This window comes from Anneissia japonica, unplaced genomic scaffold (assembly GCF_011630105.1).
Source record: "Anneissia japonica isolate Jap-2015-1 unplaced genomic scaffold, ASM1163010v1 scaffold1128_len1000024_cov185, whole genome shotgun sequence".
NCBI classification, from domain to species: domain Eukaryota; kingdom Metazoa; phylum Echinodermata; class Crinoidea; order Comatulida; family Comatulidae; genus Anneissia; species Anneissia japonica.
In genome coordinates this window covers 269,206-295,660 of record NW_022705247.1, presented here as the reverse complement: position 1 = coordinate 295,660, position 26,455 = coordinate 269,206, and the positions used below count along the sequence as shown (strand labels likewise).

General features: G+C 33.7%; 2 protein-coding genes across 3 annotated transcripts; both read right to left on the bottom strand.

Moving 5' to 3' along the window:
* Window positions 1-477: 477 nt before the first annotated feature.
* LOC117105439 lies at window positions 478-11,977 on the bottom strand. Of its 2 annotated transcripts, XM_033246571.1 has the most exons (19): window positions 11,050-11,977; window positions 10,726-10,786; window positions 9,446-9,755; window positions 8,813-8,972; window positions 7,250-7,464; window positions 6,965-7,124; window positions 6,652-6,866; window positions 6,392-6,554; window positions 5,689-5,906; window positions 5,405-5,567; window positions 5,000-5,214; window positions 4,742-4,904; window positions 4,155-4,369; window positions 3,893-4,055; window positions 3,310-3,521; window positions 3,037-3,193; window positions 2,508-2,728; window positions 1,745-1,910; window positions 478-1,195 (listed from the first exon to the last, which is right to left on the bottom strand). In XM_033246571.1, the coding sequence occupies exons 3-19, from the start codon at window positions 9,735-9,737 to the stop codon at window positions 1,147-1,149; spliced, it is 3,147 nt and encodes a 1,048-aa protein (XP_033102462.1). In that variant the 5' UTR covers window positions 9,738-9,755; window positions 10,726-10,786; window positions 11,050-11,977; the 3' UTR covers window positions 478-1,146. The 2 variants fall into 2 exon arrangements, with proteins under 2 accessions (XP_033102462.1, XP_033102461.1); XM_033246570.1 differs by lacking the exon at window positions 11,050-11,977 and having other exon boundaries at window positions 10,726-10,912.
* A 661-nt stretch (window positions 11,978-12,638) lies between these two features.
* Window positions 12,639-26,236, bottom strand: LOC117105440 (voltage-dependent calcium channel subunit alpha-2/delta-1-like; the record flags this gene model as incomplete). The annotated part of the gene is given in 12 exon segments (XM_033246572.1): window positions 12,639-18,250; window positions 19,222-19,301; window positions 20,013-20,149; window positions 20,560-20,716; window positions 21,540-21,598; window positions 22,818-22,870; window positions 23,300-23,378; window positions 23,559-23,629; window positions 24,357-24,425; window positions 25,378-25,398; window positions 25,753-25,805; window positions 26,156-26,236. Coding segments are annotated over 11 exon segments (873 nt in total). The 3' UTR covers window positions 12,639-18,154.
* Between the last annotated feature and the right edge of the window lie 219 nt (window positions 26,237-26,455).

Genomic DNA, 26,455 nt, shown 5'->3' with positions numbered 1-26,455 from the left:
ACAGAGTCAACAGTGCAAAACACATAGTCAGCAGCGCACAACACAGTCAGCAGCGCAAAACACAGAGTCAGCAGCGCAAAACACAGAGTCAACAGTGCAAAACACAGAGTCAACAGTGCAAAACTCAGAGTCAGCAGTGCAAAACACAGAGTCAACAGTGCAAAACACAGAGTCAGCAGTGCAAAAATTAGAGTCAGTAGTGCAAAAATCAGTCAGCAGTGCAAAACTGCTGTGGCAGTACAAATCTCATCTCTGTTTTGGCGTTCCATACACACGAGCCATTGGGTACACTGGGCCTACGGTTTATTAAATTCTTATCCAAGAAAACTTGTTCCACAATCAGAACCATAGGAGAGCGTGCCGTTTGAACCAGCACCGCGGCCTTAACCGCTCGGCCATCCAACACGCCATCCCACAAAATAATACCTTTAGCTCTGTCAATAATGAAATTAATTTACACAAAGAAAAAAAAAACAATTCTTAACTCAAATTAATTTATTAAAAGTTGTTTTTATTATAGAAACTCTACATCGAGCTTTTGCGGCATGCAGCACATTAAAATACCTTGAATTGTAACAAAACTTAATTGTCTCACTTTCTAATAACATGTCGTACATCAACACTAATGCTAGACCCACTTTTTAAAATTCTAGCTGCTGTTGTCCAACTTCGAAATATATTGTCGCACTTTTTAATAACTCACACTTTGTGAGAATAGAGTTTCGTCACATTATGTAAAGGTAACTCTCTGTCGCACATTGTAAGTTTGTAATAAAGTGAGCCGTCTTACATTGTAATAAAATTGTCACTGTTTATTATAAGCAATGACATGTTATTTTGATAACATGTCTCAAGTTGTAGAAAACAAGTTGCCGCACTTTGTATTATGGAAAAGCTACATTCCGCGACTGTCTGTTGTACTTTATAATATAGTATTCTGCAAACTGTCGTACTTAATGAATAACCTGTAACATTTTGGTCATACTTTGTAATATACATTATTCATACATAGGAACAATATACAGCACCGCAGGCTACATATGAAGTTAATATAAAGTATATGCCTATATATGATAGTTAAATTTAACATTTCTCAAGCTAAATTAAACTTTTGTGATGTAAAGAAAGTTGATGTATCTACACATATCAGACGTTATCAGGACAAAGACTGCTATCCCATTCACATCTTGCTAACCTAAAAAGAAAACAAATTTCATATCTCAAAAACATCATTTTTTTCACGTACCAAATACCTTTTATAAAGGTATTTTAATATTGTTACTTTAAGACACATATGACAAACAAGCACATCACATATGCCTTGGTCCAGGTAGATTATGGGGTGGGTCATACATTTACTTGTTAAAAAACATACTCTTTTCTGTGACCTCTCTCTCCCTCTGAAAGGAGATCATCATTTGCATACACTTTAACCCCTCTGCCACTCCACAATTGCGTATGGGCGTGTCAATCAGACTATACCTTAATCTGACCATGGACCTATTAATAAGGTTATTAATAGGTCCGTGATCTGACCAATCAGAATTTAATATTCAATAGCAAAAAAACTAAGCGGTGCCCCACAATTACACACGTTTACACTAGCACTTGTGGAACCATAGCAACAATGTCAAAGGGGTGGGCCTTATTGGAAAGGCCCATTACTGTTTTAGATTCTACTTCTTTATTGTTACATTTATAAGTTAGAGAAAACCGTAAGAACATCTTCAGAGATATAACTCACCGTCTCAGAATCTCTATCTGGAGTAAGTGATTGCTGTTAACTTCGTCTTCTGTTAATATGATAAAAGGCAAACATACACAGCGATAACACGTTCCAACAATTTTACTTACTCCACCAGGAATGATTTCGATTATGCCACCAGCTTCGGCAACGCAATCTCCTTCAACTGTGCATTTTAAAAACACATTTAACTGTGAGATAATGATTTAGAAACGACTGTATATTACAGCTGATGATCGCATTAAAAGTTTTTCAGTTTCTCTTCATTCCTAGGTTAGGGATGTGTACATTTTCAGATGGCAAACAGAGTGAATCGAGTTGCGTATGGATTAGGGTTGACTACAAAAAAGAATAACTTACCCCCAGCCCTTGGCACGTTCTTTTAATTTAATTTGTTTTAATTGATAATGTACCGGTAGCTAATATAATATTAATGATATATCTGTATAGGCCTATTTAGTCAAGTATGGTATTGGCGCACAGAGACAGCTTGTGTGCCTTATTCTTATTATACTATTATTATTCATATGAACCATTCTCAAGACAGAACATTGGTAATCACTGACAACAATCGATGATGTATGACAAACTTAAAATAAATGATGATTAACTGATATAAAATACTGTAGCTCGCAATCTGCGACATAATTATTATTTTCTTATCAAAATGTTACTGATGATTCTAAAAAGACTCATAAGAGATGAGCGTACTTGTATATAAAAATTAATCTCAACGATTGAATAAATGTACATGTAACTTTACCTGTTGGACAGACCTGGCACCCACAATCGTAACTAGGAAACAGACACCTGTTTGATATTTCACAGCTTCGTTGAGGGCGGCAAATCTCTTGGCCAGAGCTCCTTAAGCAGAAGCAGCCAACTGCGCATTCGGGAATGTCTGCTTCGGTGTCGAAGATGTTGGTCGAGTTGTAATCTCCACAGAAAGTGCCATAGCAGGCACTGTAATCACACGCATGACCTCTAACAGAATTAAAATAATAAATTCAACATGAACTATGACAACCATAACAATATAAAAACCATAATTCAATAATATCAATAACGGTAATGGTAGGCTATGGCAAGCAGCAACAACAGTGACAACAACAACGATAAAAACAGCAAGAGCAACATATCAACAGCAGCATCAGCAACAACAACATCAACAACAACAACAACAATAATAACAGTGGATGTGTAAACATATACATGTTTAGAGATTGTGCAGTACAGTGTTAATTACAAAGTCCATAATAATATCAAAATAGAATTGTATACTAGTCCTCTACCTGTTTGGTAATACTGGAATTTGTATTCCTGGAATAAAAAATGGGATTGGATCAGATGGAGCGTCACAAGTACACACAGCGCAGCCTATATTCTGAGGACCGTCACCAGATATCAACACGTCTTCATTCCCAAACGATTTGGCGAGACAATCATCAGCTGCATAATGTTTAAAACAAGCGTTAGTTTACAATATTCTAATCATCAAGAGTCGAGAGGATACAACAAGCGTTTTAAAAAAAACCCGACGTATTTAGCATATATGCAATAATCACCTGCATTTTCACATACGGGACATCCACAGATGTAATTCGGATTTTGACACTTGTTACTCAATAGGCATACACTATCTATACACAAATCCTGGTTATCGGCTCTGATGCAGAAACAACCGAAAGAACAATCTGGGATATCGGCTATAGTGTCGAACACTTCCGACTCATCACGTCCCTGGCAGGCACACTGGGTGTAATCACATGTTGAGGTTCTATGCAAATGATAAATCAAAATCCCAGATTAACAAAATGTAAAAGGTGGTGTTAACATTTCAATTTCAAGACTGTGAAGAGAATGTATTTTTCAGTCCGTTTAACGAATCTATGTTTGCAAGCCTTATTTTTTTTTTACAAAAGAAAACTTGTAACGATCAAAAGATTCTAGTTCAAGCACATATATAATCATAATTATCAAAATAATTTAAATAATTACTATTTTTATTTCTCCATGAGAAGTTCGACATATAGCCTACTACGTAAATTTGACCCAAACAGATTAATTTTGGAACCAATTTGGCAGTGTAACATCTTAAAATGAGAAAATACAGTTTAGTTCCAACAGCATTATAATGCTTAGTTTTACCTGAGCGGTACTATTGGAATTGGTGTTGAAGACGTGAAGAATGGAATAATGATTGGTTCAATTGGCAGGTCACAAGTACACACGGCGCATCCAACTACTTGAGGACCACCTCCAGATATTAAAACCTCTTTGTTGTCGGATGATTTGGCAAAACAATCACCTACTGTAAAATGATAAATTATAAATAATAATTTAATAATCATTAACAATAATTGTATAAAATTATTGATGAATCAAATTAGAACCAATAACTAATGGTTACCTGTATCAGTGCAGGTTGGACATCCACAAACGTCAACTGGATTCTGACACCTGTTACTCACTTCACATGGACCTGGATCTACGCACAACACTGCATTCTCAGATCTGATGCAGAAACAACTAAAGGTGCATTCTGGAATATCACTTATGTTGTCGAACACTTCCGACTCATCAAGTCCCTGGCAGGCACACTGGGTGTAATCACATGTTGAGGTTCTATGCAAATGATAAACCAAAATCCCAGATTAACGAAATGTAAAAGGTGGTGTTAACATTTCAATTTCAAGACTGTGAAGAGAATGTATTTTTCAGTCCGTTTAACGAATCTATGTTTGCAAGCCTTATTTCTTTTTTTACAAAAGAAAACTTGTAACGATCAAAAGATTCGATTTCAAGCACATATATAATCATAATTATCAAAGTAATTTAAATAATTACTATTTTTATTTCTCCATGAGAAGTTCGACATACAGCCTACTACGTAAATTTGACCCAAACAGATTAGTTTCGGAACCAATTTGACAGTGTAACATCTTAAAATGAGAAATCACAGTTTAGTTCCAACAGCATTATAATGCTTAGTTTTACCTGAGCGGTACTATTGGAATTGGTGTTGAAGATGTGAAGAATGGAATAACGATTGGTTCAATTGGCAGGTCACAAGTACACACGGCGCATCCAACTACCTGAGGACCACCTCCAGATATTAAAACCTCTTTGTTGTCGGATGATTTGGCAAAACAATCACCTACTGTAAAATGATAAATTATAAATAATAATTAATAATCATTAACAATAATTGTAAATCATTGATGAATCAAATTAGAACCAATAACTAAGGGTTACCTGTATCAGTGCAGGTGGGACATCCACAAACGTCAACTGGATTCTGACACCTGTTACTCACTTCACATGGTCCTGGATCCACGCACAACACTGCATTCTCAGATCTGATGCAGAAACAACCAAAGGTGCATTCTAGAATATCACTTATGTTGTCGAACACTTCCGACTCATCAAAACCATGACAGGCACATTTAGAGTAGTCACATGTTGCAGTTCTATGAGCAAACCGACCCAAACGATAATGTTACATAACCATATGAAATTAGACACAAAACACTGAACAAAAGCTTTGCATACCAGATACCATGATTGTTTGTTGTAGTTTTAATTGTAAAGAAGTTATAAGTTCGCAATTCCTTTTCGACAATTGTATAATTTCTGATTGTATGAACCATATGAACCTACCTGGCCGGTATTATTGGAATCGGTGTTTCTAGTGTGAAAAATGGAATGATAATTGGTTGAATAGGTGCGTCACATGTGCACACCGCGCATCCAACATCCTGAGGACCGTCACCTGATATTAAAACCTCTTCGTTGTCGAACGATTTTGCAAAACAGTCACCAACTGTAAAATGATCGGTTGCTTAAAAGAATCTTTGAGCAATACAAACACGTATATATTAAAATTATCTTTATAAATGTATACGATTTATTTACACTGAAACCAATACATATAGCATTGTTACCTGTATCTGCACATGTGGGACATCCGCAAACGTCACCTGGATGTTGACATCTGTTACTCACTACACATAGTGGAGCTGGATCCACACACAATACTTGATTAACTGATCTGATGCAGAAACAACCAAACGTGCATTCCGGGATATCAGTTGCGTTATCGAACACTTGCGACTCATCAAATTCATAACAGACACACTGAGAGTAGTCACATGTTGCAATTCTATCAGGAAACCAATACAAACAACATTATTATTTTTTTAGAAGATGCAGCGCAAGACAAATACCGACTTAGGACCTGTAAGGGATGAATTGAAAGAGAGGACGGAGGAAGCTTGTTCTTGAGAAATTTAAAAGTTTTGAGAATACAGGAATAAGAGAAGCAAGACAATTTTACAGAAACGAAGTTCAAAAGATTATAAAAGAACGAGAGTTAGAAACATTGCAAATGGAGTAATTACAATTAACAAATTGTATTAATAGTTGGTGCGAGTCGCGACTGGGTTACACGAGTAGAGAGAAAGAGGCACGATAGATGATAGATATTAGCTCAATAGAGCATTTTTCAAAGCAGTGACGATAAAATTTGAAAAGGCATCAACACATCTGGTAGCACAAAGCAATTGTGTATTTATCCATACACCATTATTGCACAGAAAAGATTTTGATCCTCTTTAACTAGCGTAGAACTTTGGAATGTAATCTTACCTCTTCTGTATAGATGGAATTGGTGTTTCTGGCGTAATAACGGGAATGGTGATTGGTTCAACTGGTGCGTCACAAGTGCACACTGCGCATCCAACTTCCTGAGGACCATCAGCAGATATTAAAACCTCTTGGTCGTCGAAGGATTTGGCAAGACAGTCACCAACTGTGAAAACAAAGGATAAACACATTGTACACTTTTTAAATACATTATGGTTGTATACTACCATTCCAGTACATACTAAGATTAATAAGAGGTTTACCTGTATCTTCACAGACGGGACATCCACAAACGTCTCTTGGCTGTTGACACCTGTTACTCACTTCACATGCACCCGGATCTTTACACAGCACAACATTCTCATATCTGATGCAGAAACAACCAAAAGTGCATTCTGGAATATCATTTGTGTTGTCAAACACTTCCGAATCATCATGACCATGGCAGGCACACTGAGAGTAGTCACATGTTGCAGTTCTATAAGGAAACCAATCCAAACAATAATTCTATACAACCATAATATTGAAATAAAGTTGCATGATCGCAACTCTCTTTAAACAAGCGAATAAGTTTACCTCTTCGGTAGTAATGGAATTGGTGTTTGCAACGTGAAGGGAATGATGATTGGTTGCATAGGGGCGTCACATGTGCACACCGCGCATCCAACATCCTGGGGACCATCACCAGATATTAAAACTTCTTCGTCATCGAATGATTTCGCAAAACAGTCACCAACTGTATAATCAGGTACAATGTAAATATGTTTAAACAATACAAACACTTTTTACACAATTATAAACATCTTACGATTGTATACGATTGACCAAATTTCACTATATCCAATAATTATGAATGTTTACCTTGATCTGTGCAGATGGGACACCCACAAGAGTCAAGTGGATTTTGACACCTGTTACTCACTTCACATGCACGTGGATTTGCACACAATACTTGGTTAAGAGATCTGATGCAGAAACAACCGAAGGTGCAGCTTGGTATATCACTTATGTTGTCGAACACAATTGACACATCATGACCATAACAAGCACACTGAGAGTAGTCACATGTTGCATTTCTGAGAGAAAACCAATCGGAATCATTATTCTATATAACCAATATGTTATTATTATTATTATACAGAAAGCAGAACATTCCTTATCAAGAAGCCTACAGTTTTGCAACATATAAGCCTACCTAGCCGGTGGTAACGGAATTGGTGTTTCAAGTGTGTAGATGGAATGTGAGACTGGTTCATCTGATGCGTCACATGTGCACACTGCGCATCCAACATTCTGAGGACCGTCAGCAGATATTAAAAACTCTTGGTCGTCGAATGATTTTGCAAAACAGTCACCAACTGTGAAAACGAAGGTTTAAATTATTATATACTGTATACACACACACACACCCACCCGGTTGTAGATCGCATCCACTGGAATGCTCTCGCTTTTGTGTATATGGTACTTATGCAGTCAATGAAGTTCACCCTCCCGAATGAGATTAGTTTTTGTACTTCACATCTCCCCTCTGCAGTCGATCGAGTCGGCCTGAGATATGTCTGTCTCTTATACACATCTAGATGTGTATAAGAGACAGGTATAAAGGAAGGTGGTAATTCTAAGATTCGCAAATACTCTTCCATTGACTTAACTACCAAGGACAGAAATGTCTAAATCGTAACCGCAATGTATACATCTTGGTGAAGTAGGAGACTGTATCGGCCGATTATGTTTTTTTTTTTTACAAGTGGCTGCGGATATCAAATGGATTCAGCTAATAAGCAGGATGCCTCTTATTAAGTTTTTAAAAATGTGATGTAACACTTAAGTGACAATTATTTTACAATTAGTAAGTTAAAGATCAATAAATTAAAACTTATTGCTTGAATCTATAAAATACTTCGCTGGCATAAAACATCTTGTAGATTCTTATAAAAAAACAAAGGCATGATATTAAGAAACAATAGAGTAAGATTAGTATTTAATATCTATTTCATATAGTATTTTACTCTACCATTAAGATTATCATCAACATTGTCATCGTCATGAACATTATCATGTACATTGTCATTATCATCATTATGCAGGGGCGGATAATGGCAACCCCCCCCCCCCTCCACTTTTGGAAGGTAGAAAAAAGAAAAAAAAATTAAAGAAAGTAAAAGATAAAAAGGATCGCCCAAAATGCCTCAGAAGTTATTTTCGGGCGTTTCACGGGGGCATGCCCATGGATCTCCTAGGGTAGTATTATCTCGATCAGCCCCCGAGTAGCATTATATTATCATTATGAAAAAAATATAAATAATTAACAAGTGGCACAGTTCAAATTAACTATTTCAGACAGTTAACAGTTAATATACGGTGACCTCATAGTTGACGAATTCAGATATATTTTAACAATTTCTTTATCCATGACATACGTACCTTCTCTGTTCAATTGGAATGCGACCGCTAGGGTATCCGGCACTAGGCACAGCCTGCTCTACTGAATTACACTGGCAGATTGCACAGCCTACTACCTCTGCTTGTCCCGCATTAATTATAACTTCTTTCCCGTATTCGTCTACAGCGACACAATCTTGTCCTATTAATTAAAAATCCCCTCTACATCACAATAAAAAAAAATATGGCGGTAGCACAACTAAAAAAAAATCCATTGCATTTTAAGTGAATCATTGAGTGATTTTTAACTGATACTATTTGCAAGATATAGGACTACATAATCCGATATTAAATTTATATTTATCATTATTCGTTCCTCCTCATAATCATCATCAACAACCTCATCATCATTATCAATATCAGCGTTATCATCATTTTCATTTCTACTCTATTCTTCCTCCTCTTCCTCCATCATCATCAACAACATTCATCATGATCATCACTACTATCATCTGCATCATCATCAACATCCACAACAACATTACCATCACCATACCTCAACAACGTACAACACTATAACATTATTATTGTAAAGTTAGATTTGATGTTTTATGCTATACTGTCCGTGAGAAAATCGAAAAACAGAATTTGACTGTTCACGATTAATCTACTTACGACCATCACAGGTCGGGCACCCACAAGATATTGTGGGATTTGCACATTCAACAAAACCGCCACAAACAGGATAATGGCACACCGTATCGGACGATTCATCAGAACTAAAATATCCAGGCAAACGTACTACTCCTCCAAAGCAAAAACATCCAAACGTACATTCTGGAAAATCGTCTGTAGATGCAAAGTCTATTGGTGAACAGAGACTCTGAGCGGCAATGTTGTCGAACATCAAGTGTGACAGAAGAACCGTAAGGCAGACCGAATGATACATCTTCGCAGGCCTCGTCATGGCATTGAATTGCTGTATCTGTAGAAAATATTCTCATATATTCTCTTGTTCAGATCAAGATTAAAGATTGGTTGATGTAAGGCGGGTAGATTTAGTAAGATTAGTGTATGTTTGTCCACAAGTTAAGTCATATTGATCTCGCAAAAGCTTCCAATGGATGCCGTAAAATACAGGTAAACCACAGCCAATTTGCAATAAATTCAGGTTTTAGTACCATGAATGCTAATTCTATTCTCCTAAGGACTCAAAAAATTGACGTGCCAAAAGCCAGTGGTATAGTTAAATACTTCCAGTTAGAGCTCATGGATTTTTAATAGCAATTCTACTTTTTCCACAAAAAAACTTTTTTGTTTACAAAATCGCTTTAATTGGGTTAATTGTTCACATGCGCCTTTGATAATCATGTTTTTTGGAATTGGCGCCTTATAAATTTCTGCATATTATTATGATTATTATTATTATTATTATTATTATTATTATTATTATTATTATTATTATTATTATTATTATTATTATTATACATACTCCAAGTATCGATATGCACGCCATCGTGTCGGGATTCAATATTTTGATATTTATTATGTCATCAACAGGAATGGTGGAATCAAGCCGATTTCGCGCTTCTAAAGCTACTATGCCTAAACAATAATGACCACAACAGCGACGGAACGTCAGTGGTGTCAATATTAAAGAAACAAGCAAGTACTGTATACCCAGCTGGCGCACGTTACTATTTTAAATTTCGCTGAAAATGTAGCCAAGTTGACTAAATAGCAGTGCCAATTACATACAGAATTTTCTACGTTTAAAATTATGCACACATTTGAATAACAAATTTCAAAATCACTAATACGTCGTCATTATGTACAATAAAAAATAAAACAGTCAACAAATTACACATTTTGATTCACGGTGCTTTATAGCCAGGTCAATATGTTGTGAATGCATCAAATCATGAGTACATTACGACTCTAGAACATACCCTTACCTTTACCGCATTTCAAACACCATGAAACAATAACTTGAATTTTACATGACGCCTCCAATACCTGTCAGGTTTTCCAAAGACAGTACAGAATATTATGTTAGTTAAACCAAAGTGTAAGAAATGATGTAATTATAGGCAAAAGTAATCACTTTCTGAATACATTGGCAACAGGCACACATGAACAAGATCATTGACATGTTAAATTTATTTAAAGAATTTAAGTTTACTTTGCTGTTATTGCACAGTTATGGTTGATTGGTTATTAACAATATTATATAGGTGATGGCAATTCACCATGACCAGTGCTTTTCATAACTTGCATACCTTCGTCAATCCAATTTGACTCACTGTACCGTATATGTTTGTGTAGCACCACAACTCCCTGGTAGTACCAGTACGTGCACCTCCACCAACTTATTGTTAATTGGGACTATTTTGGCAAAACAACAATTAAGGTCTTCAGAAGAAAAACAAATCAAACTGAATCACTGGTATAGCCATGGAGGTACAGTATGGTATAGCAAGTGTTAGTTTGGTTGATGATAGTTAAAGACCAATTAAAATGATGCATTTTGAGTTGCTGATAATTGAAGTATTGCATATGTTTATCAAAGGAGTAGTAATAAAATTCTTATTTTTTCGTTTATAAATATTAAAAATTAGTATTAAAAATATTCGTATAAGCCCCGCCTACTGAAGATGGTCAGTGAAGCGTGAGTAGAGCTGATGACGTACACTCGGTATAACATCCACAGCAATACCGAAATCGTATAGCGCGACACATGAAAGAGGAAAGCAAGCAAAGAAATGGAGCTGTTTGAGCCATACCAATATAACATGTGATGACAATTAATCTGCGTCTTACGTTCTGTGTAAAGTTCTATCGAGATTCCAGTAGTCATTACCATTAAGTTGGCGTTAGTTGACTGCGTATCGAAAAACGAGATCTGTGTAAAAAAATGACCTATCTTTGTTGCGCTGTCAAATCTAGGAATTTTACAAGAACCATCGTTGGTCGTCTTAAAATGAGTGATCCATCAGTTGTTGGCATTAATGGAATGGTGTGATGCTTATTTTTCAATTCAAAAAGAACTTCATCAAAGACGAATTGAAATATTTTTTTCTGTTTTTGTAATTTGTCTTGTTTGACTGCATCATGATTGTTATGATGATGTCAATAAAAGTTACTTGTATTATTGTTATTGTAATTTAATAGCAAATAGACATTTAGTTTTAACTACGATATCTAGTTAAGACTAAGATATCTCACTTTTTTATGTAATTTTTGTTTGACTGTATAATGATCGTTATGATGATGTCAATAAATGGCAATAGTATTATAAAATATCTGTATTTAAAACTAAGATATTTCTATTAGCAGATATCCCTGTTAATAGGATTTTTTTTTAGTCAAAAAAAACAAGATATCTCTATTTTAAAATAGTACTGTAACTGGATTTAAGTAGAGATATCTCTTTTTATTAAAGATATTTCTATTTCATAAAACTAAGATATCTCTATAGAAAACTAAGATATCTGCGATTAAATTTTCCAGACCATATAACACGTTCAGAATGGTTACTTGTTTGATTACCCCTCCAAACAGGTCAATTGTGAGATTATGAACAGGATGTGTGTAAAGCTTTCAATAAAATTATGTCTTTTTCTTCAACTGACAGACACTGCATTAATAATTATATACTTTAAAGTATTAGTTGTTAAATTCTTAGTATTCAAACTATGGGACACGACCTAATTAAGGCTCGCCTAAAGAACTGTTCAGCTGCTGAGCATTTATAAAACGTATTTCAACTATAAATTACACTTTTCCAAATCAGAATAATGGAAGTGTGTGCCACCTTTATAAATTATACGATTATATCAAAATTGAATAAAACAATCGATACGTGTCATAAATACATCATACTGCTTTATTCATCCACTTTGTGTGAGAAAAGAGAAATCACAAAATAGTACACAAAACTAATTCTTTACCCGTTAACAGTTCACCACAATTAACTTTCGTGGTGCGTTTAGGTGTAGGCTGATTCAAATACCAATCATATTAACAAGTACAAGTCACGTTGACACTTAACATTTGTTATAAAAAAAAATATGTAGGAAATGAAATACATAATTGATACATGACCATTATACTTTTACCAGAAGTTGATGTTTTTTATTTAGACTTAATGAGATTAAACTATATTGAATTTTACTGCAGGGATTTGAGTCTCCACAAGACAGTCATATGTAGACTAAAAAAAAAAAACAATCTTGAAAGCTTAACACTTAGCTCTTTAGATATTTTATAACACTTAAAACATCAAATATACGAATAAGTTTTGCATATATCAATTGTGTGAGCTTTCTGAGATTGAGAAACGTCCTTTTCATATCAAGTTCCATCACATATCTAGTTCCATCACATATCTAGCGTCATGGGCTTGTAGTACCAAACGCTCATTTGAAGATGACTTTTTCCAACTTTATTGTAAATAAGCTTGATGCCAATCGGAACACATGTGTCCAATGCCATTTATCCTTGGGGATTTATAATGCCCAAGATCTATCGATGTCCACATTTACAACAACAATAATATTAATAACAGCAATAATACCAAAACTCGGATCTATTCATTTAAATCGTAACCACAAACAGGGAGCATCCCTTGATTTAAACTTTGAATGATACATTTTTGCAGCTCTGGTATACCTCCTTCCAAGCAACAATTTTACGTTATAATAACTTATAATAAAATTTACCGTTAGGTTCTAATTTCTTAGAGCAACAAATACGTATTTTTAACGTAACTTCTGAATTAACAGCTAAGTTTTGTTAAAGTTGTTTTTTGACATAATTAAACCACTACGTTGTTAATGTTCCCAAATTACATGTTGTGTTTGTTGAAAACATCCTTGATTTTAGATATACATACGTATTAGTATAGCGTACGTACACTGATAAGAACACTGCTTTGAAATGTTGGATCTACAATGAACTATGACAATACTGGTTTATATAAACGATAATTAATGGTATAACCCACCGACGTATAACGCCTTATTTTTACCACAGAAGTATTAGCGATAATAATACCTCCATAATAATACCATGTTTATATCGAGAGCACAAAAGTGGCATGCTACTGCAACCCATGACATCGACAGAGCAACTTAACATTTTCGGCAACTGTGGCGCAACAAGTTCAGCAGGTAGACAGCCAAACCATGGAGGAATTAGTTTACTAATTCCTCCATGGCCAAACAAACCGTGAATGTTACGTGCACGACAGTTTTTGTCGTATTGCACAACAGAATGTTTTTGATGCTGTCAAACCATTGTCATGCTTTATGTAAATAGGCCTTTAGTAAATGGATAAACAAGACAGTAACCCATGTCTTATTTACTTGATTATATCAGATTCCAAGAAATGTTTTTGAGGAAATCCTCAAGAATTAACCAGCAAATATATTGAAAATAGCATTGTTTCATATCCTAATGTTGTGTTGTTAGTACAATACCTTTAATATTAACAGGTGATATAAGTGACAATTGCAAAAATGATTGTAATATCCACAGACGATTGTCAATGCCAATAAATGTATATCTATATATAAAAGAAACTTTCAGAACTTATATGTAAGTTATAAGTTTCAAAATTATTACTGTATATTACAAGTTGGAATACTGTACTTAAAATATTTCTATGTAGCCAATTGCACACAGTCAACATTATACACTATGCAACTAATTTTAAGTTTATATCTTGTAAATCTATCATTTTCAATATTTTCTTAAGGTACTGCAATAGACAGTATTCCAAATCACAATTAAATCGAGAGATTATATGCAAATTGTATAAATTTTCTCTATTTTTATGGAAAAATTATCAGTTGGTTTTACATTTTAACTATAGTGCAAGTTATCTATCTGCTCGTTATCTATGCACTTTGAAATAGGCAGAGCTAAGTCAGTAAATTTACATTCAAGATTTAAGTTGTGATTTAGAAAGCGTTATAATAAATATCAGTATGATGGCAAGGTAAACTACCAGAAGTTAAAGCAATTAGCCAACTGATAGAAAAATTTAAATATATTAATCTTAACATGTTTCCATTAACTTCATCATACTCAAAATAACAGATACACATATCTAAATAAATCAAGTTAGTTTAAACCAAAGCAAAACGACTATTCATACTTTAAAAATGATAAAAAAAAAAAAAAACCACATTATAAACCTGTTTTTCCAAACAGTGCATGTTTGCAATATATCATTAAATCCTTTCGTATATACACTGCATATTCTCAAGTTAAATATGAATAAATATCTTAATTTTATATAGTAGCATCAATATAAAAAAGGCAAATTCAAGAGAAAAATTTTATATATACTTTATCACATTACTTTATACTGAATATCTACATATTATTTATCTAAAGTTGAAAAAGTAATTGGTTTCTGATGACAAATATTTAGAGTAAATCGGAATTCCACTTCACATGACAATTGCAGTACCGGCTGCAAACTGGGAGCTTTTAGATGAAAACGCATTGTGCTTAAAACAAATGCATTTTTCCAACGGCAAACGTGGTGCGTTTCGCACAATGTTCAAATAACTAGCCTTTCATACCAACCATTACGATATTGGTTCCCATTAACTGACACAAATAAAAATTATTGATCGCCTTCACGTTTAAAAAACTCTCAAGAAAATGGCTGTTTTCTCTCAGATCCTTGGATGGATAATATAGAAAGAACAATGACAGAAAAATACCCTTTATAATAATAAGTAAACCAGCTTTATTATTACACTGTTAAATGCTTGGTTCTCTTTACTCTGATACAATGTACAATAATAAATCGAATAGTAGACTTAGAAAATTAGATATCAAAATCCTATTCTAAAATGGTTTTAAAGAAAAACTGATATGTCTGTGTGGTATAGTGTGAATTTTACAGTGATCAACCCATCAAATCACTTTTATTACCACCCAAAGTGTCTTCAATTACTGGTGCTTATAAAATCACTGACAAAAAGTGAACACCTACATAATTATATATTTTTTTTTTATTTTGTGTTCTACAATAATTGAGATTAAATTAAATTGGTTGCATGGTATTAGTTCTACTCATTGACTGATGAAAAATACAATAACACACAACAGTGTTTCCTAGGTATTGAATCAAAAATTAAAACCAAGTAGCTTTAGCAAATAAATAAGTACACTTAAAATGTTTCTTTTGTAGACAAAGTAATGTAAAGCTTATCTTACATAACATTTTTTAGTAAAGCACCAATTTTTTCAGAGTTAATTTTTAAATGCTGAAAAAAGACTCGATGCACGCTACAATTTTGTTATTTTCATTTTACAATTCACAGTATGTCTTTAAGTGCATTATCCATCAGTGTGACAAAAAGGAGTCATATCTTCTTTAGTTATCAAATCTAAATTAAATCCATAACACTGCAAGCAACTTTCAATTCAGTATCAATGCTGATGTGTTTACAGAAATGTTGCACAAATTTCTCCCACATTTCAAATCTTTCCCACATCAAATGAGAAAACAAACATTTCGGTAGTTGAACAAGAAAGGCTACAAACATAGTTGCTGATTACACAATCAATGTTTTCTAAATGTAATCAATTTACATGTTCATAAACATCCTTAATTAGAGCTTCTCCCATTGGAAAAATTGATTTTCCTATAGAAACACTTTAACCAATTGATAATTGAGTTTATATACAAAGGCTTATAGATACAATTAATGTGATTTTCGCATAAATATTTTTGTATTTTTAATTAGTAGATGATTTTAATAATTTTACACATTCACTGTCTGTTACATGAAAAATACAGTGATTGGTTACAGATTTTATATTTTAACAGCTTTAAATTCATTATGTCTTTTTTTTTGTTGCTATCTACAGGTGGTCTGATACAAAGAAAAATATCCGATTTCCAATTCTATTAATAAATGCACTTAACATAAGTAATGTAAAAGCAAAATGTGTTTTGTACCATACCTTTCATCACTTTTTAAAGACACGAACAATTTTACATGTTCTGTCCTCTAAAGTTGGTTAAAAGCAAAACATTTAAAAACACTTGATCGATTTTAAAAGGTTTTAGTCCTATTGATGTTAAAATCAAATACAAATACTGACCTCTATAAATAGTAAGTGTAGCATTTTCCTTGTTGATACAAGATCGCAATTATTATTACATTTAGAGTATTATAACAACTATAGTGCTAACAATGTGATGAAGCAATGCAGAGTTTTGTATGTGTACTCAACAAGATGGCTCAAAGGAAAAGTCCCATGTGTAGTGTACATATCACAACCATAAATATGACCTCGGACTAACTATTATTTTGTTAATCATTATTATTCATTCGGTTGGGCGGTGTCACCCCATACTTCGGTTTAGGTGCTAGCTTGGTGTTTTTTGTTTTTTACCTTGCTTTTTAATTTAGCAACTTTTTTTCGTTGTCTTCTTACCTATTGTCGAGCACATAAGAACATGTTTACTTGTGCTATATAAATCTTTCCATCTATTATTATTATTACAGAATTATTATTATTATTGTTATTAATAAGAATATTATGAAATTATTATACTAGCCTAGCTAGGAAAAGGCAGAGTGGAATGGAGATTTAAAAATAAAGTACTGAGGAATGAAAATCGAAATCGTGTTTGCTCAAGTTTTAAACACACAGTACAGGTAACTTAGCTGTAGTCCTACTCAAAACTTTCATGTAAATTGAGGGTGCCACTGAAAAAGATGCTTTAATAGCCATATTTCGATTGGCTGGATCCAAAGCAGCCATCTTGTTGAGCACACACAAATTCTCTAGTATTCTTATTATAACTCTATAACAATAATAAATGAATAATAACTGTATTAGTAAATCATCATCAATAACTTTCTAATAAATAACTAAAAAAATATAAAGGAGATTTTATATTCAAATTATCATTTGCAAACAATATCAAATATAAATCAAACTTACAAAATTGCAAATAATACCTAAATGTCAAATACTTAAAATTTTTCCGATGCAGACAACCATAATCGGAAATTGTTCTATTGATTTTTTGATACAACACCTGGGTTTCCACAACCAAATCGTCTCAGTCAATTTTGGGTTTTTATTAATAATTATCTTTCTTTTCTGCTAATTGTCAAACCCATCTCTAAGATACCAACAGTGTTTGGAAAGCAAAAAAATAACCAAAATAAAGGTCCTATAATTAGTACCCCTAAATATGTGTCTGCTCCTACAAAGGGATAATAACAACATTAATTTTGGAAACAGTTCCATCGATAATTTGATATAACTCTTGTGATTCCACCACCGCATTGTCGATTTCTCTTATGTTTCCACCATTGAATAGTCTCAGTATTCTACATATTGTCAAACCCACTGGTGGAATATCAACAGCATTTGAACTGCAACTAATAACCACAACAAGGGTCCTACAATTATTGCCCCACTGCAAATATGCTGCTCCTGCAAAGGAAATAAAAAAAAAAAAAAATACTAAATGATGTATAGAATCAATAGTTCAGAATTAGTTTGCATGGAAATGACATGTTGAAATGTTAATCGAATGCTTCTAGAGAAAGGTCTGTTTTAGAATATGTATTTACTGTGTTGATTAAATTAAAACTATATATGTTAAGAAGTGTGAAATTAGGACTTTTTTACCAGGACTAATTTAAGCAAATATACTGCCAATGTTTGTAGAAATGACCACCACAAGTACTTTCTTTATGTTCTTTCTTTAACTTGTGTGAATGTTTTGGCGACATAAATTTGAGTTGTACTGACTCATAATAAGAATCTTTCGATTGCACAATGACGGTAGGACCCAAAAACATGACATAACAAAAAAGTCAACTGTGCATGTGCATGCGTCTAGTTCTCACTGTCGCCTGGGTTGTAAGACGTAATTTGGCATGAATCTACATTGTGCAGAGAATACAGGAAGGTCACGGATGAATGGACCCGTTCTAGGGATGAATGGACCCGTTCTAGTTTTATGTCATCGAGCAAATCGAAAGCTTCTCTTAGAATCAAGACTACAGATAATTCATTACCTTCAGTTTTTTATTTCAGTCTAATACTCTAGTAGAAAGTTAATATTAATATATAGCTATTTTATGTTTAACTGCATGTATTTTGGTCTATGACCTAGGGAAGTTCACAGTGGTGTGTCCAGAAATTTGAACTACAGTAGAGGGGCCTAGGGTTGGAATTTTACAGATGGAGGGTCCAAACAACCCAAGCCCCACCATTGTTGCATCCAAGGCACAAAATCTTATGCTTTGGGCACCTCTAAGTGGCTAGAAAAAGCTCTCCTTTTCTATTCTCCCATTTAAAAAAGAATTAATGAATGGGCCCCTGATCTGGTGTATGTGTACAACATAATTAAAACTGGCATGTGTATGAAAGCACATAATTAAGGTCTGCACACTTACACCTGGATGAGTATAAAAACAGCTTTTTGGCCGCCTTCGATACCTCGGATTCTTGGCCTCATCTTCCGGTTTCGGTCCTGGTATATTGGGGTCAAGGATCAACATGACACACACACAAAAAGATTGGCTAATTATTATTAATAAAATAATAAAATACTTTTATTGCCACACCTATAATTTTTGATAATAATAGTGACGATAAATGATTACAGTTTACCACTTCCGAAGTTTGGAAAAGAACTATTGATTGAGTTGAGTTGACTTTCTTCAATAATTATTAGGAGAATAATAATTATTATTTAATATTATAATATCACTACCCATTATTAAATAAAATATACACATATGTAATGCACTTGTCAAGTGTGTCTGGCCCCGGGCAATAGTGGGAACTTGACTGGAACTATTAGAAGGAAGGCTTGCATCCGAAAATGCATTGGAGAAACATATCCCTACCGGGGATTTACATAAGGATATTACCAGGAGGTAGCTGAGGCTTGTGCAAAGTCCCTGCTAGTCGCGTGTCCGGAATACAATTGACAAGTGCATAATGGATAACCAAACAGAAATTTACACTGATCAGGTTACCAAGTGTAAAGAAGTAAATGAATAGAAAAATAAAATAAAATATCTTTTATTAGGCTGTGTCCCCATTATCAAATTTAATGTGAAAAATAAATGTGATATGCCCATATTTGGGTATAATTATGACCATGCAAATATATATGCACTCTCACAGTTCTCTCATAAAAATTGATAGTGTGGGCAGAGCTCAACAGTGCAAAGGATATAATCTTTCTCAGGCTCTTGACTCAATGCTCTCGATGGGCAGTAGGTAGAGTTATCGGGGGCGTCCACTACGACTAACAGAAGGTTTGTAGGTTTAAGATCACTAGAATCCAGATCCAGCCTAGCTGCTTTCCAATTCCTGTGTTTAGAAATATATAGAAGTCAATCAGAATTGAAGCTCACAAATCAACAACAGCAAATACCAAAGCAGTATATGCAATTATCGATTTTCCTCATGATAGCTTTAGAAGTCAACAAGATATTACAATTATATAACAATATAGACACCACTAACACCAGCTGCAAACCACTGCTTGCCAGTGGTCTCAAATTGCAGGAAAACGGTGCGGTGATGTTGGTTTCCCTGCGATAGTCTGTTTCTGATTTTTTTTATTTTTAGGTCGCTTGGTTAGACTTTAGGATTTAGTTTTTGGTTTGTTTCTTTTGTGTAACTTATAGTGCATAGAGACCATGTAGTATGCGCTTTACAAGTCCCAAACCATTACCATTACTATTACTAATACATCATATAAGCTCTGTTACACATACCTTATACAATTTATTTTTGTAACATTGCCTTCAGCTGATTGCAGATTTCCAAAATGCCACAGCCTTTGTTTCTTTATGCAACTCTCGTTCCCTGGTGGTTTTTCTATGTTGGGCTCTTCTCCCTCCTTTGACTCGGTTGTTACTTCTTGACCAAACACTGTTTTAAATACGACAAGAATAGAACATATAAGCAAAGACACAAACAAGTTTCACTGCGAGAGAAAAATGTATTCCTCCCACAGGGTGTTGCTGAGGGCGCTAGAGATACTTGTAAATATAGGGGTAACATTTTAGCATTTATTGTGTAGAACCACACACTTAACGGCTGGTAGTTGGGGGAAGATACACCTAGATGATAACGTACAAATAACAGTGTGTTTGATGTGTTATGTTGCCGGCAGTACACTCCATTGCTCAAGAGGGGGGGGGGGGTGCCCTCTGAACATATACCAACCCATGCAAAAAACGGACAAGAAAACTCGCACTAGGCAGAGACAATATAAAAAAATGCTGCCCCAGTGCCGGAGGTGAGTTTACTCGTCTCCTAATTTCAGACACATCATTTTGATGATATATGACTAGATAAAATTTCGAAAAAGCATGTTTGTACATGTAAAATTGTTCTGGCGGGAAGGAACCTAAAAAATGGTGCGACAGTCTACGTGTTTAGGATAAACCAGATTTTCACTCTATGTATTTACCAGTATTTATCTGCGCTGTGACAAGTGAACTACCTTCTTGTTGTAGTGAGTAATCCTAGGCCCTAGGCTAAACAAAATGCCACAACAAAAAAAAAAAGAAAATAAGGGTGCATAAAATCTGCACTGCTTTTGGTTGTAGAAGTACTCAAAAGGAAGATGTGTCTGGAAAATAGAAATTTGCAACCAACAAGGTGTTTGATGTCCCCCACTGAGGATTTGCAAGACGTTAGTGGCGTTGTTTCAAAATAGACCAGATAAAATGGTGTATACAAGCCTCACCTGTGAAAATGCTGAAGTCCCCAGTCAAAATTTGATAAAAAATCTGCTTGACAAACGACCTGAAAAAATATGAATACTGATTATTGAAGGATGCTTAAGATGGTTATTATCGAGAGAGGGATAAACACCCCCTGTACCGTAATTCATGCCAAAACCAGCATCATTAAAACAAAACAAGAAAATTGACTTTGCCGCCAAGCCCATCTGGGGAATTCCATCGATTATGACATACACTGTCCAGCGACTGAACCGAGGTAACCCTGTTCAGGTCATCGGTCCATGAACTGACATTCATGGTTAAGCCAATTTGGTATCACAGGCGAAACATCAAAGTTTAAAGGTAATAATTTTACTTTTATTTCCCAAAATAATTTTTAACTCAGATTAACAAAATTAATTTGAAATATTTTAAAATTATGTGTCACTTATTGGAATCGACGAATGCCAAAGTTAAGAGTAAAAGCACTATGGCCTCTCTGTAATAAAATATACAATACTTATTTTAATTACTCAGTTTAAGATATATTGACAGTATGCTGGTTCTGGAATGGCATGCCTCACTTCTTGATACAATTACTAAGGCGAGACTTTCTTTATACCTTGAGTGAACCTGCCACCTGCACATAATGATGACTTCCAATAAAAATTTTATTTTGGCCAATTTAGCGCTGGAAATTTCAGAAAAAATATAAGTTTATCTTTATTTTCATTATGCCCACTGCTACTTTGAAATCTCCAAAAATAAAATATGTATATTTTTTCCTAATTATATAAATGTAAAGCATTTAACCATTTCATTACCACACTGTTTACATTTCACAAATAAAATTTTATTTTTACTTCCCCACTTCCCAGTCTGGCTGATTTTGGCAAAACCCAGGGAACAGTGAATTTACGATTTGGCAATACCACTTGCCAAATAAAAAAACAAAATTTTAATTATATTTTTTTCTACCTTCCTCTGACGATATTTAAAAAAATAGTTTGCGAAACAAGGTATATAAAAGATTTCTTGCCTAAAGTACAATAACATACGAAAACAATTAAAACAAATCAATAGATTAAAGGCCTACATGAAGCAGCAACCATTGTGGCAAACACTGCCGCAAAGTGAATGGAACTATTCTATATGTATTTTACTACACATTTTTAAAATAAAATATTTGCATTCGAAAGTGAATTAAATTGTAATTTTGAATAGCGAGCTTAACATGTTGATATTAACTGCCCCCAATCCTACAAATGTACCCATGATACTGAAGCACTCTTAAGTCTTACCATGAAGCACTTGTCACAAACCAGTTGAAGTTAATGAATTCTGCTATAGTAGGCTGTGGAAGAAAAATATAATTAAAGTTATGCATTCAAGGACCATCAATCAATGGAATATATAGGAGTCTTGAATATCTAGTACTAAATTGGACTTAATGGAAATTTCTTTTGTTTCTCTTTCTCCCTAAATTAAAGTCCCTTTAATGTTGTTTTTTCAATTGTTCTCTACTTTTCCATTGTATAATTTCCCCCTTAAGGGCAGGTTTTAGTAACAAAATAACAATAATAATAACAATAATGATACTAATAATAATAATAATAATAATAATAATAATAATAATAATAATAGTAATAATATTAACAATAATATATTAGTGGATATTGGTCAAATTACAGTAAATAAGTCAGTATAACAGAATTTAGCTAGCTGTATATGATGACATTAATGATGGTGGTGATAATAATAATGGTGGTAATGATAAACTTACTACATAGAATGATTTCACACCAAAACTGAAAATAGTTTCCTCACTTTCGCAGGAAGCTTGGAAATCATACAGCTCTTCTCTAAAAATGAAATATGCAAAAATCCGCAAAAGTTAAAGCAAAATAACTACTGGCTGATTTAGGATCTACTCCAAAAATTGTATTATATATGCATTAAATACTGTAGGTCAGAAAAATATTTTATCATGAATTGGACAAAAAACAAATAATCAAAATAAATAATTTAAAAAATCAACTTACTTGTCATAAATTCCACTACTGGTTAGCTGCCTCATTATGTCTCCCTCAAACATTCCAAAAAATCGACCAACCTAAATTGGAAAAAATCATATTACTTTTTATGTTATATATAATATAATAATGTTTTCTCATAAGGCCAAAAAAAAAATGTGTTGGCCATGCCCGACCGACCCAAATTTTATGAAATTTAGGGTTGGCATTTTATTTATTTATTTGTTTTTTGACAAGAACAACTTTTTCTTGAGAAAATAAGGCTGAAATAGCCTTGGTGAGGCTATGGGGCCAAGGCTAGCCTAGATTGCTCGATGGTACACGATGCAAATTCAAAATTGCTGTATTATTTGTCTATTTTCTACTTTTTAAGCGTAAACACATATTTTGTTGTAAAAAAAAACCAAAAAGTTTTCCTACCGAACTACTCATTTTTTGGATTTTCTCAAAACGTGGTCAACACAAAAATTTTTATTTTTGGTCTAACTGCTGTCACTCAATAGACCCTCGCCCTATGCCTGGAGACTGAACAATATGCAGACCATGTATGGCCGATTTCATTATTTTCTTTTATGCTTGAGGGTAAGTTCAAGGGGAGAAAAAATTTCCTTGACCTTGATCTTGTCCTTTGACCCTTTCTCAAACATTAACCAACTCTTTCTTAGATTATTACTGTATGTACTATTCTATTAAATTTTATGATGATCCATTCCTTAGTTTTTGCGTAATCTTTCTAATGGACACACACAGAGAAACATAGACAGTTAAAAAGAGGGTAATGCATAATCTTTTAAAATGGTGACCTACATTAGTGGTTGAATCGAGGTTACTGGAAATGAGAAATCCACCATCATCCACAAGGTAACAAATGATCCTCTGTAAAAATTAAAAAATAAGCACTTTGTATTTGTTTTTCAATCAATGAAACAAGTTTGCGATTAGGGCATGAACATGTCTTCTAATGCCAATGGTTGGTTTGCTCCTCTTCTCAATGCTTCAGGCCTCCACTGCTGATTCGGTAATTCGCATTACATTCTAAAATTTCAATGACTGAAGTTAAAATAAATATACATACAGATGACTGCCGTTATTGGGGAAACTTTAATAAATTTAATTGAGACGTAGGCCTACTAAAAAAAAAATCCTTCGAGAAGAAAATACAACCATATAGGCATAAAAATAAACATACCATATTTATTTGAATAAACACCCAGAGACGATTATTGTTGAAATGGTTTTTGAGGGGCGTTTATTCAAGGGAGGAATTTATTCGATGGAGGTGAATTTTTTTTTTTTTTTTGCATAAAATGAATATGTATATACTCAAATACACAACCCTGATTTCACAGTAAATGTAGTACTACAACACATAATTACCATCAAATTGTGTTATTGCAAGAATCATAAATGCTATTGATCCCACTAGGTTAAAAATTGTACTGGAGTAGACCATTAATAGAATGTGTTCAGAATGATATTGCTTCCATTAGTGTTATTTACAATAAAAACATTTTTTTAAGCAGAGGGGGGGGGGGGGCGCTCAAGTATTCGAATGAAAAAAAAACAACAAAAAAAAACCCCGGGTGCTTATAGGCGTTTGTCTTATTTGTAAATTGTATGTTTTTATATATATTGATACCGAATAAATATAATGATAATAATAAGTGTTATATAATATTTTTCTAGTATACAGTATAATGCATATGCCAAGGCCTCTATCCCCTCCACATTATTAATCCCAATCACTAATAGTGTGAGCAAACTTTTAAAGATATAAAAATTATTAAAAATGTCAGATACTGTAACTGAAGAACTTCTGTGCACATACCTTATCTGTACAGTAGTCCTTCTGTCGAAAAAAAAAAAAAAAAAATTATTCAGTAAATGGCAAGTTTCTCTTACAAAAATAAAACCTTTTCCAAGGCTGAAAAGCAGTGAATACAGTTACAACATAAAATATATAGAAATGTAAATTAGAAAATTGATAGAAGTAATGATTTTCAATAAAACACTTGGAATACAATTGTTCTGCCATTCCTTACCCTAATATGGTCCTGCCATTATGACTGTTCACTCCCCCATGCCTTCTCCTAACCCTTCCTTACACCACTATACTTTGATCCTCCCTACATTGGCCCATTCCTATCCCACAATAAGTACAAGTTTTAGAAAATGCATCAAAAATTAATAGACGTGCACTTACAGATAACCGGATGGTGTCCTCAAATACTTCATTCCTCAGATAGATGGACATAACTAATAGGTTAAAAAGAATACAAATGATGCAAAGAAATGTACTGTACTGTTTTATTACTGTATCATAAATCAGACATACTAAAGTTACTGTACACTCTTACAAAAAAAAAATGTTAAGAAATAGTTCAAATCCTTTTAGATTATAGGATTTATTTTCAAAACAAATAAACTCTACTCTATAAGTCTTAAGTTATACGTCTTAGTTTTAATGCAGTATGCATTATGTGTATATGTTTGTAAAGTGAGGGATTGCCACCTATCTAATATACAGTGATTAATTCACTATTGGTAATCTTTGACCATTGAAGGAATTTAAGAAAAATCTGTTATAGTTTGAATGGAATACTAACCTGCTGGGATAACCTGACGTACTCGTATAGCACTGCTTATTGTTACTAGGAAAGAATCTCCGCTGTCATCCCTATAGTTATCTAAAGTTGAATAAAACAAGATATAATTTGATATAAAATTATCTAGGTTCTGCTGAATGTTCTGTGAATGTCAAAATACAGAAAGAAATTAAACTGCTCATTTAAAAATAAATACTGTAACCTTGAAGGAGATACAGAAAACAGTTTTTAAACCAAGGAGATGTTTGAAGAAATAATTGGGAATGGCTAATAAGATAGACTTTTCACACAAAAAAACAT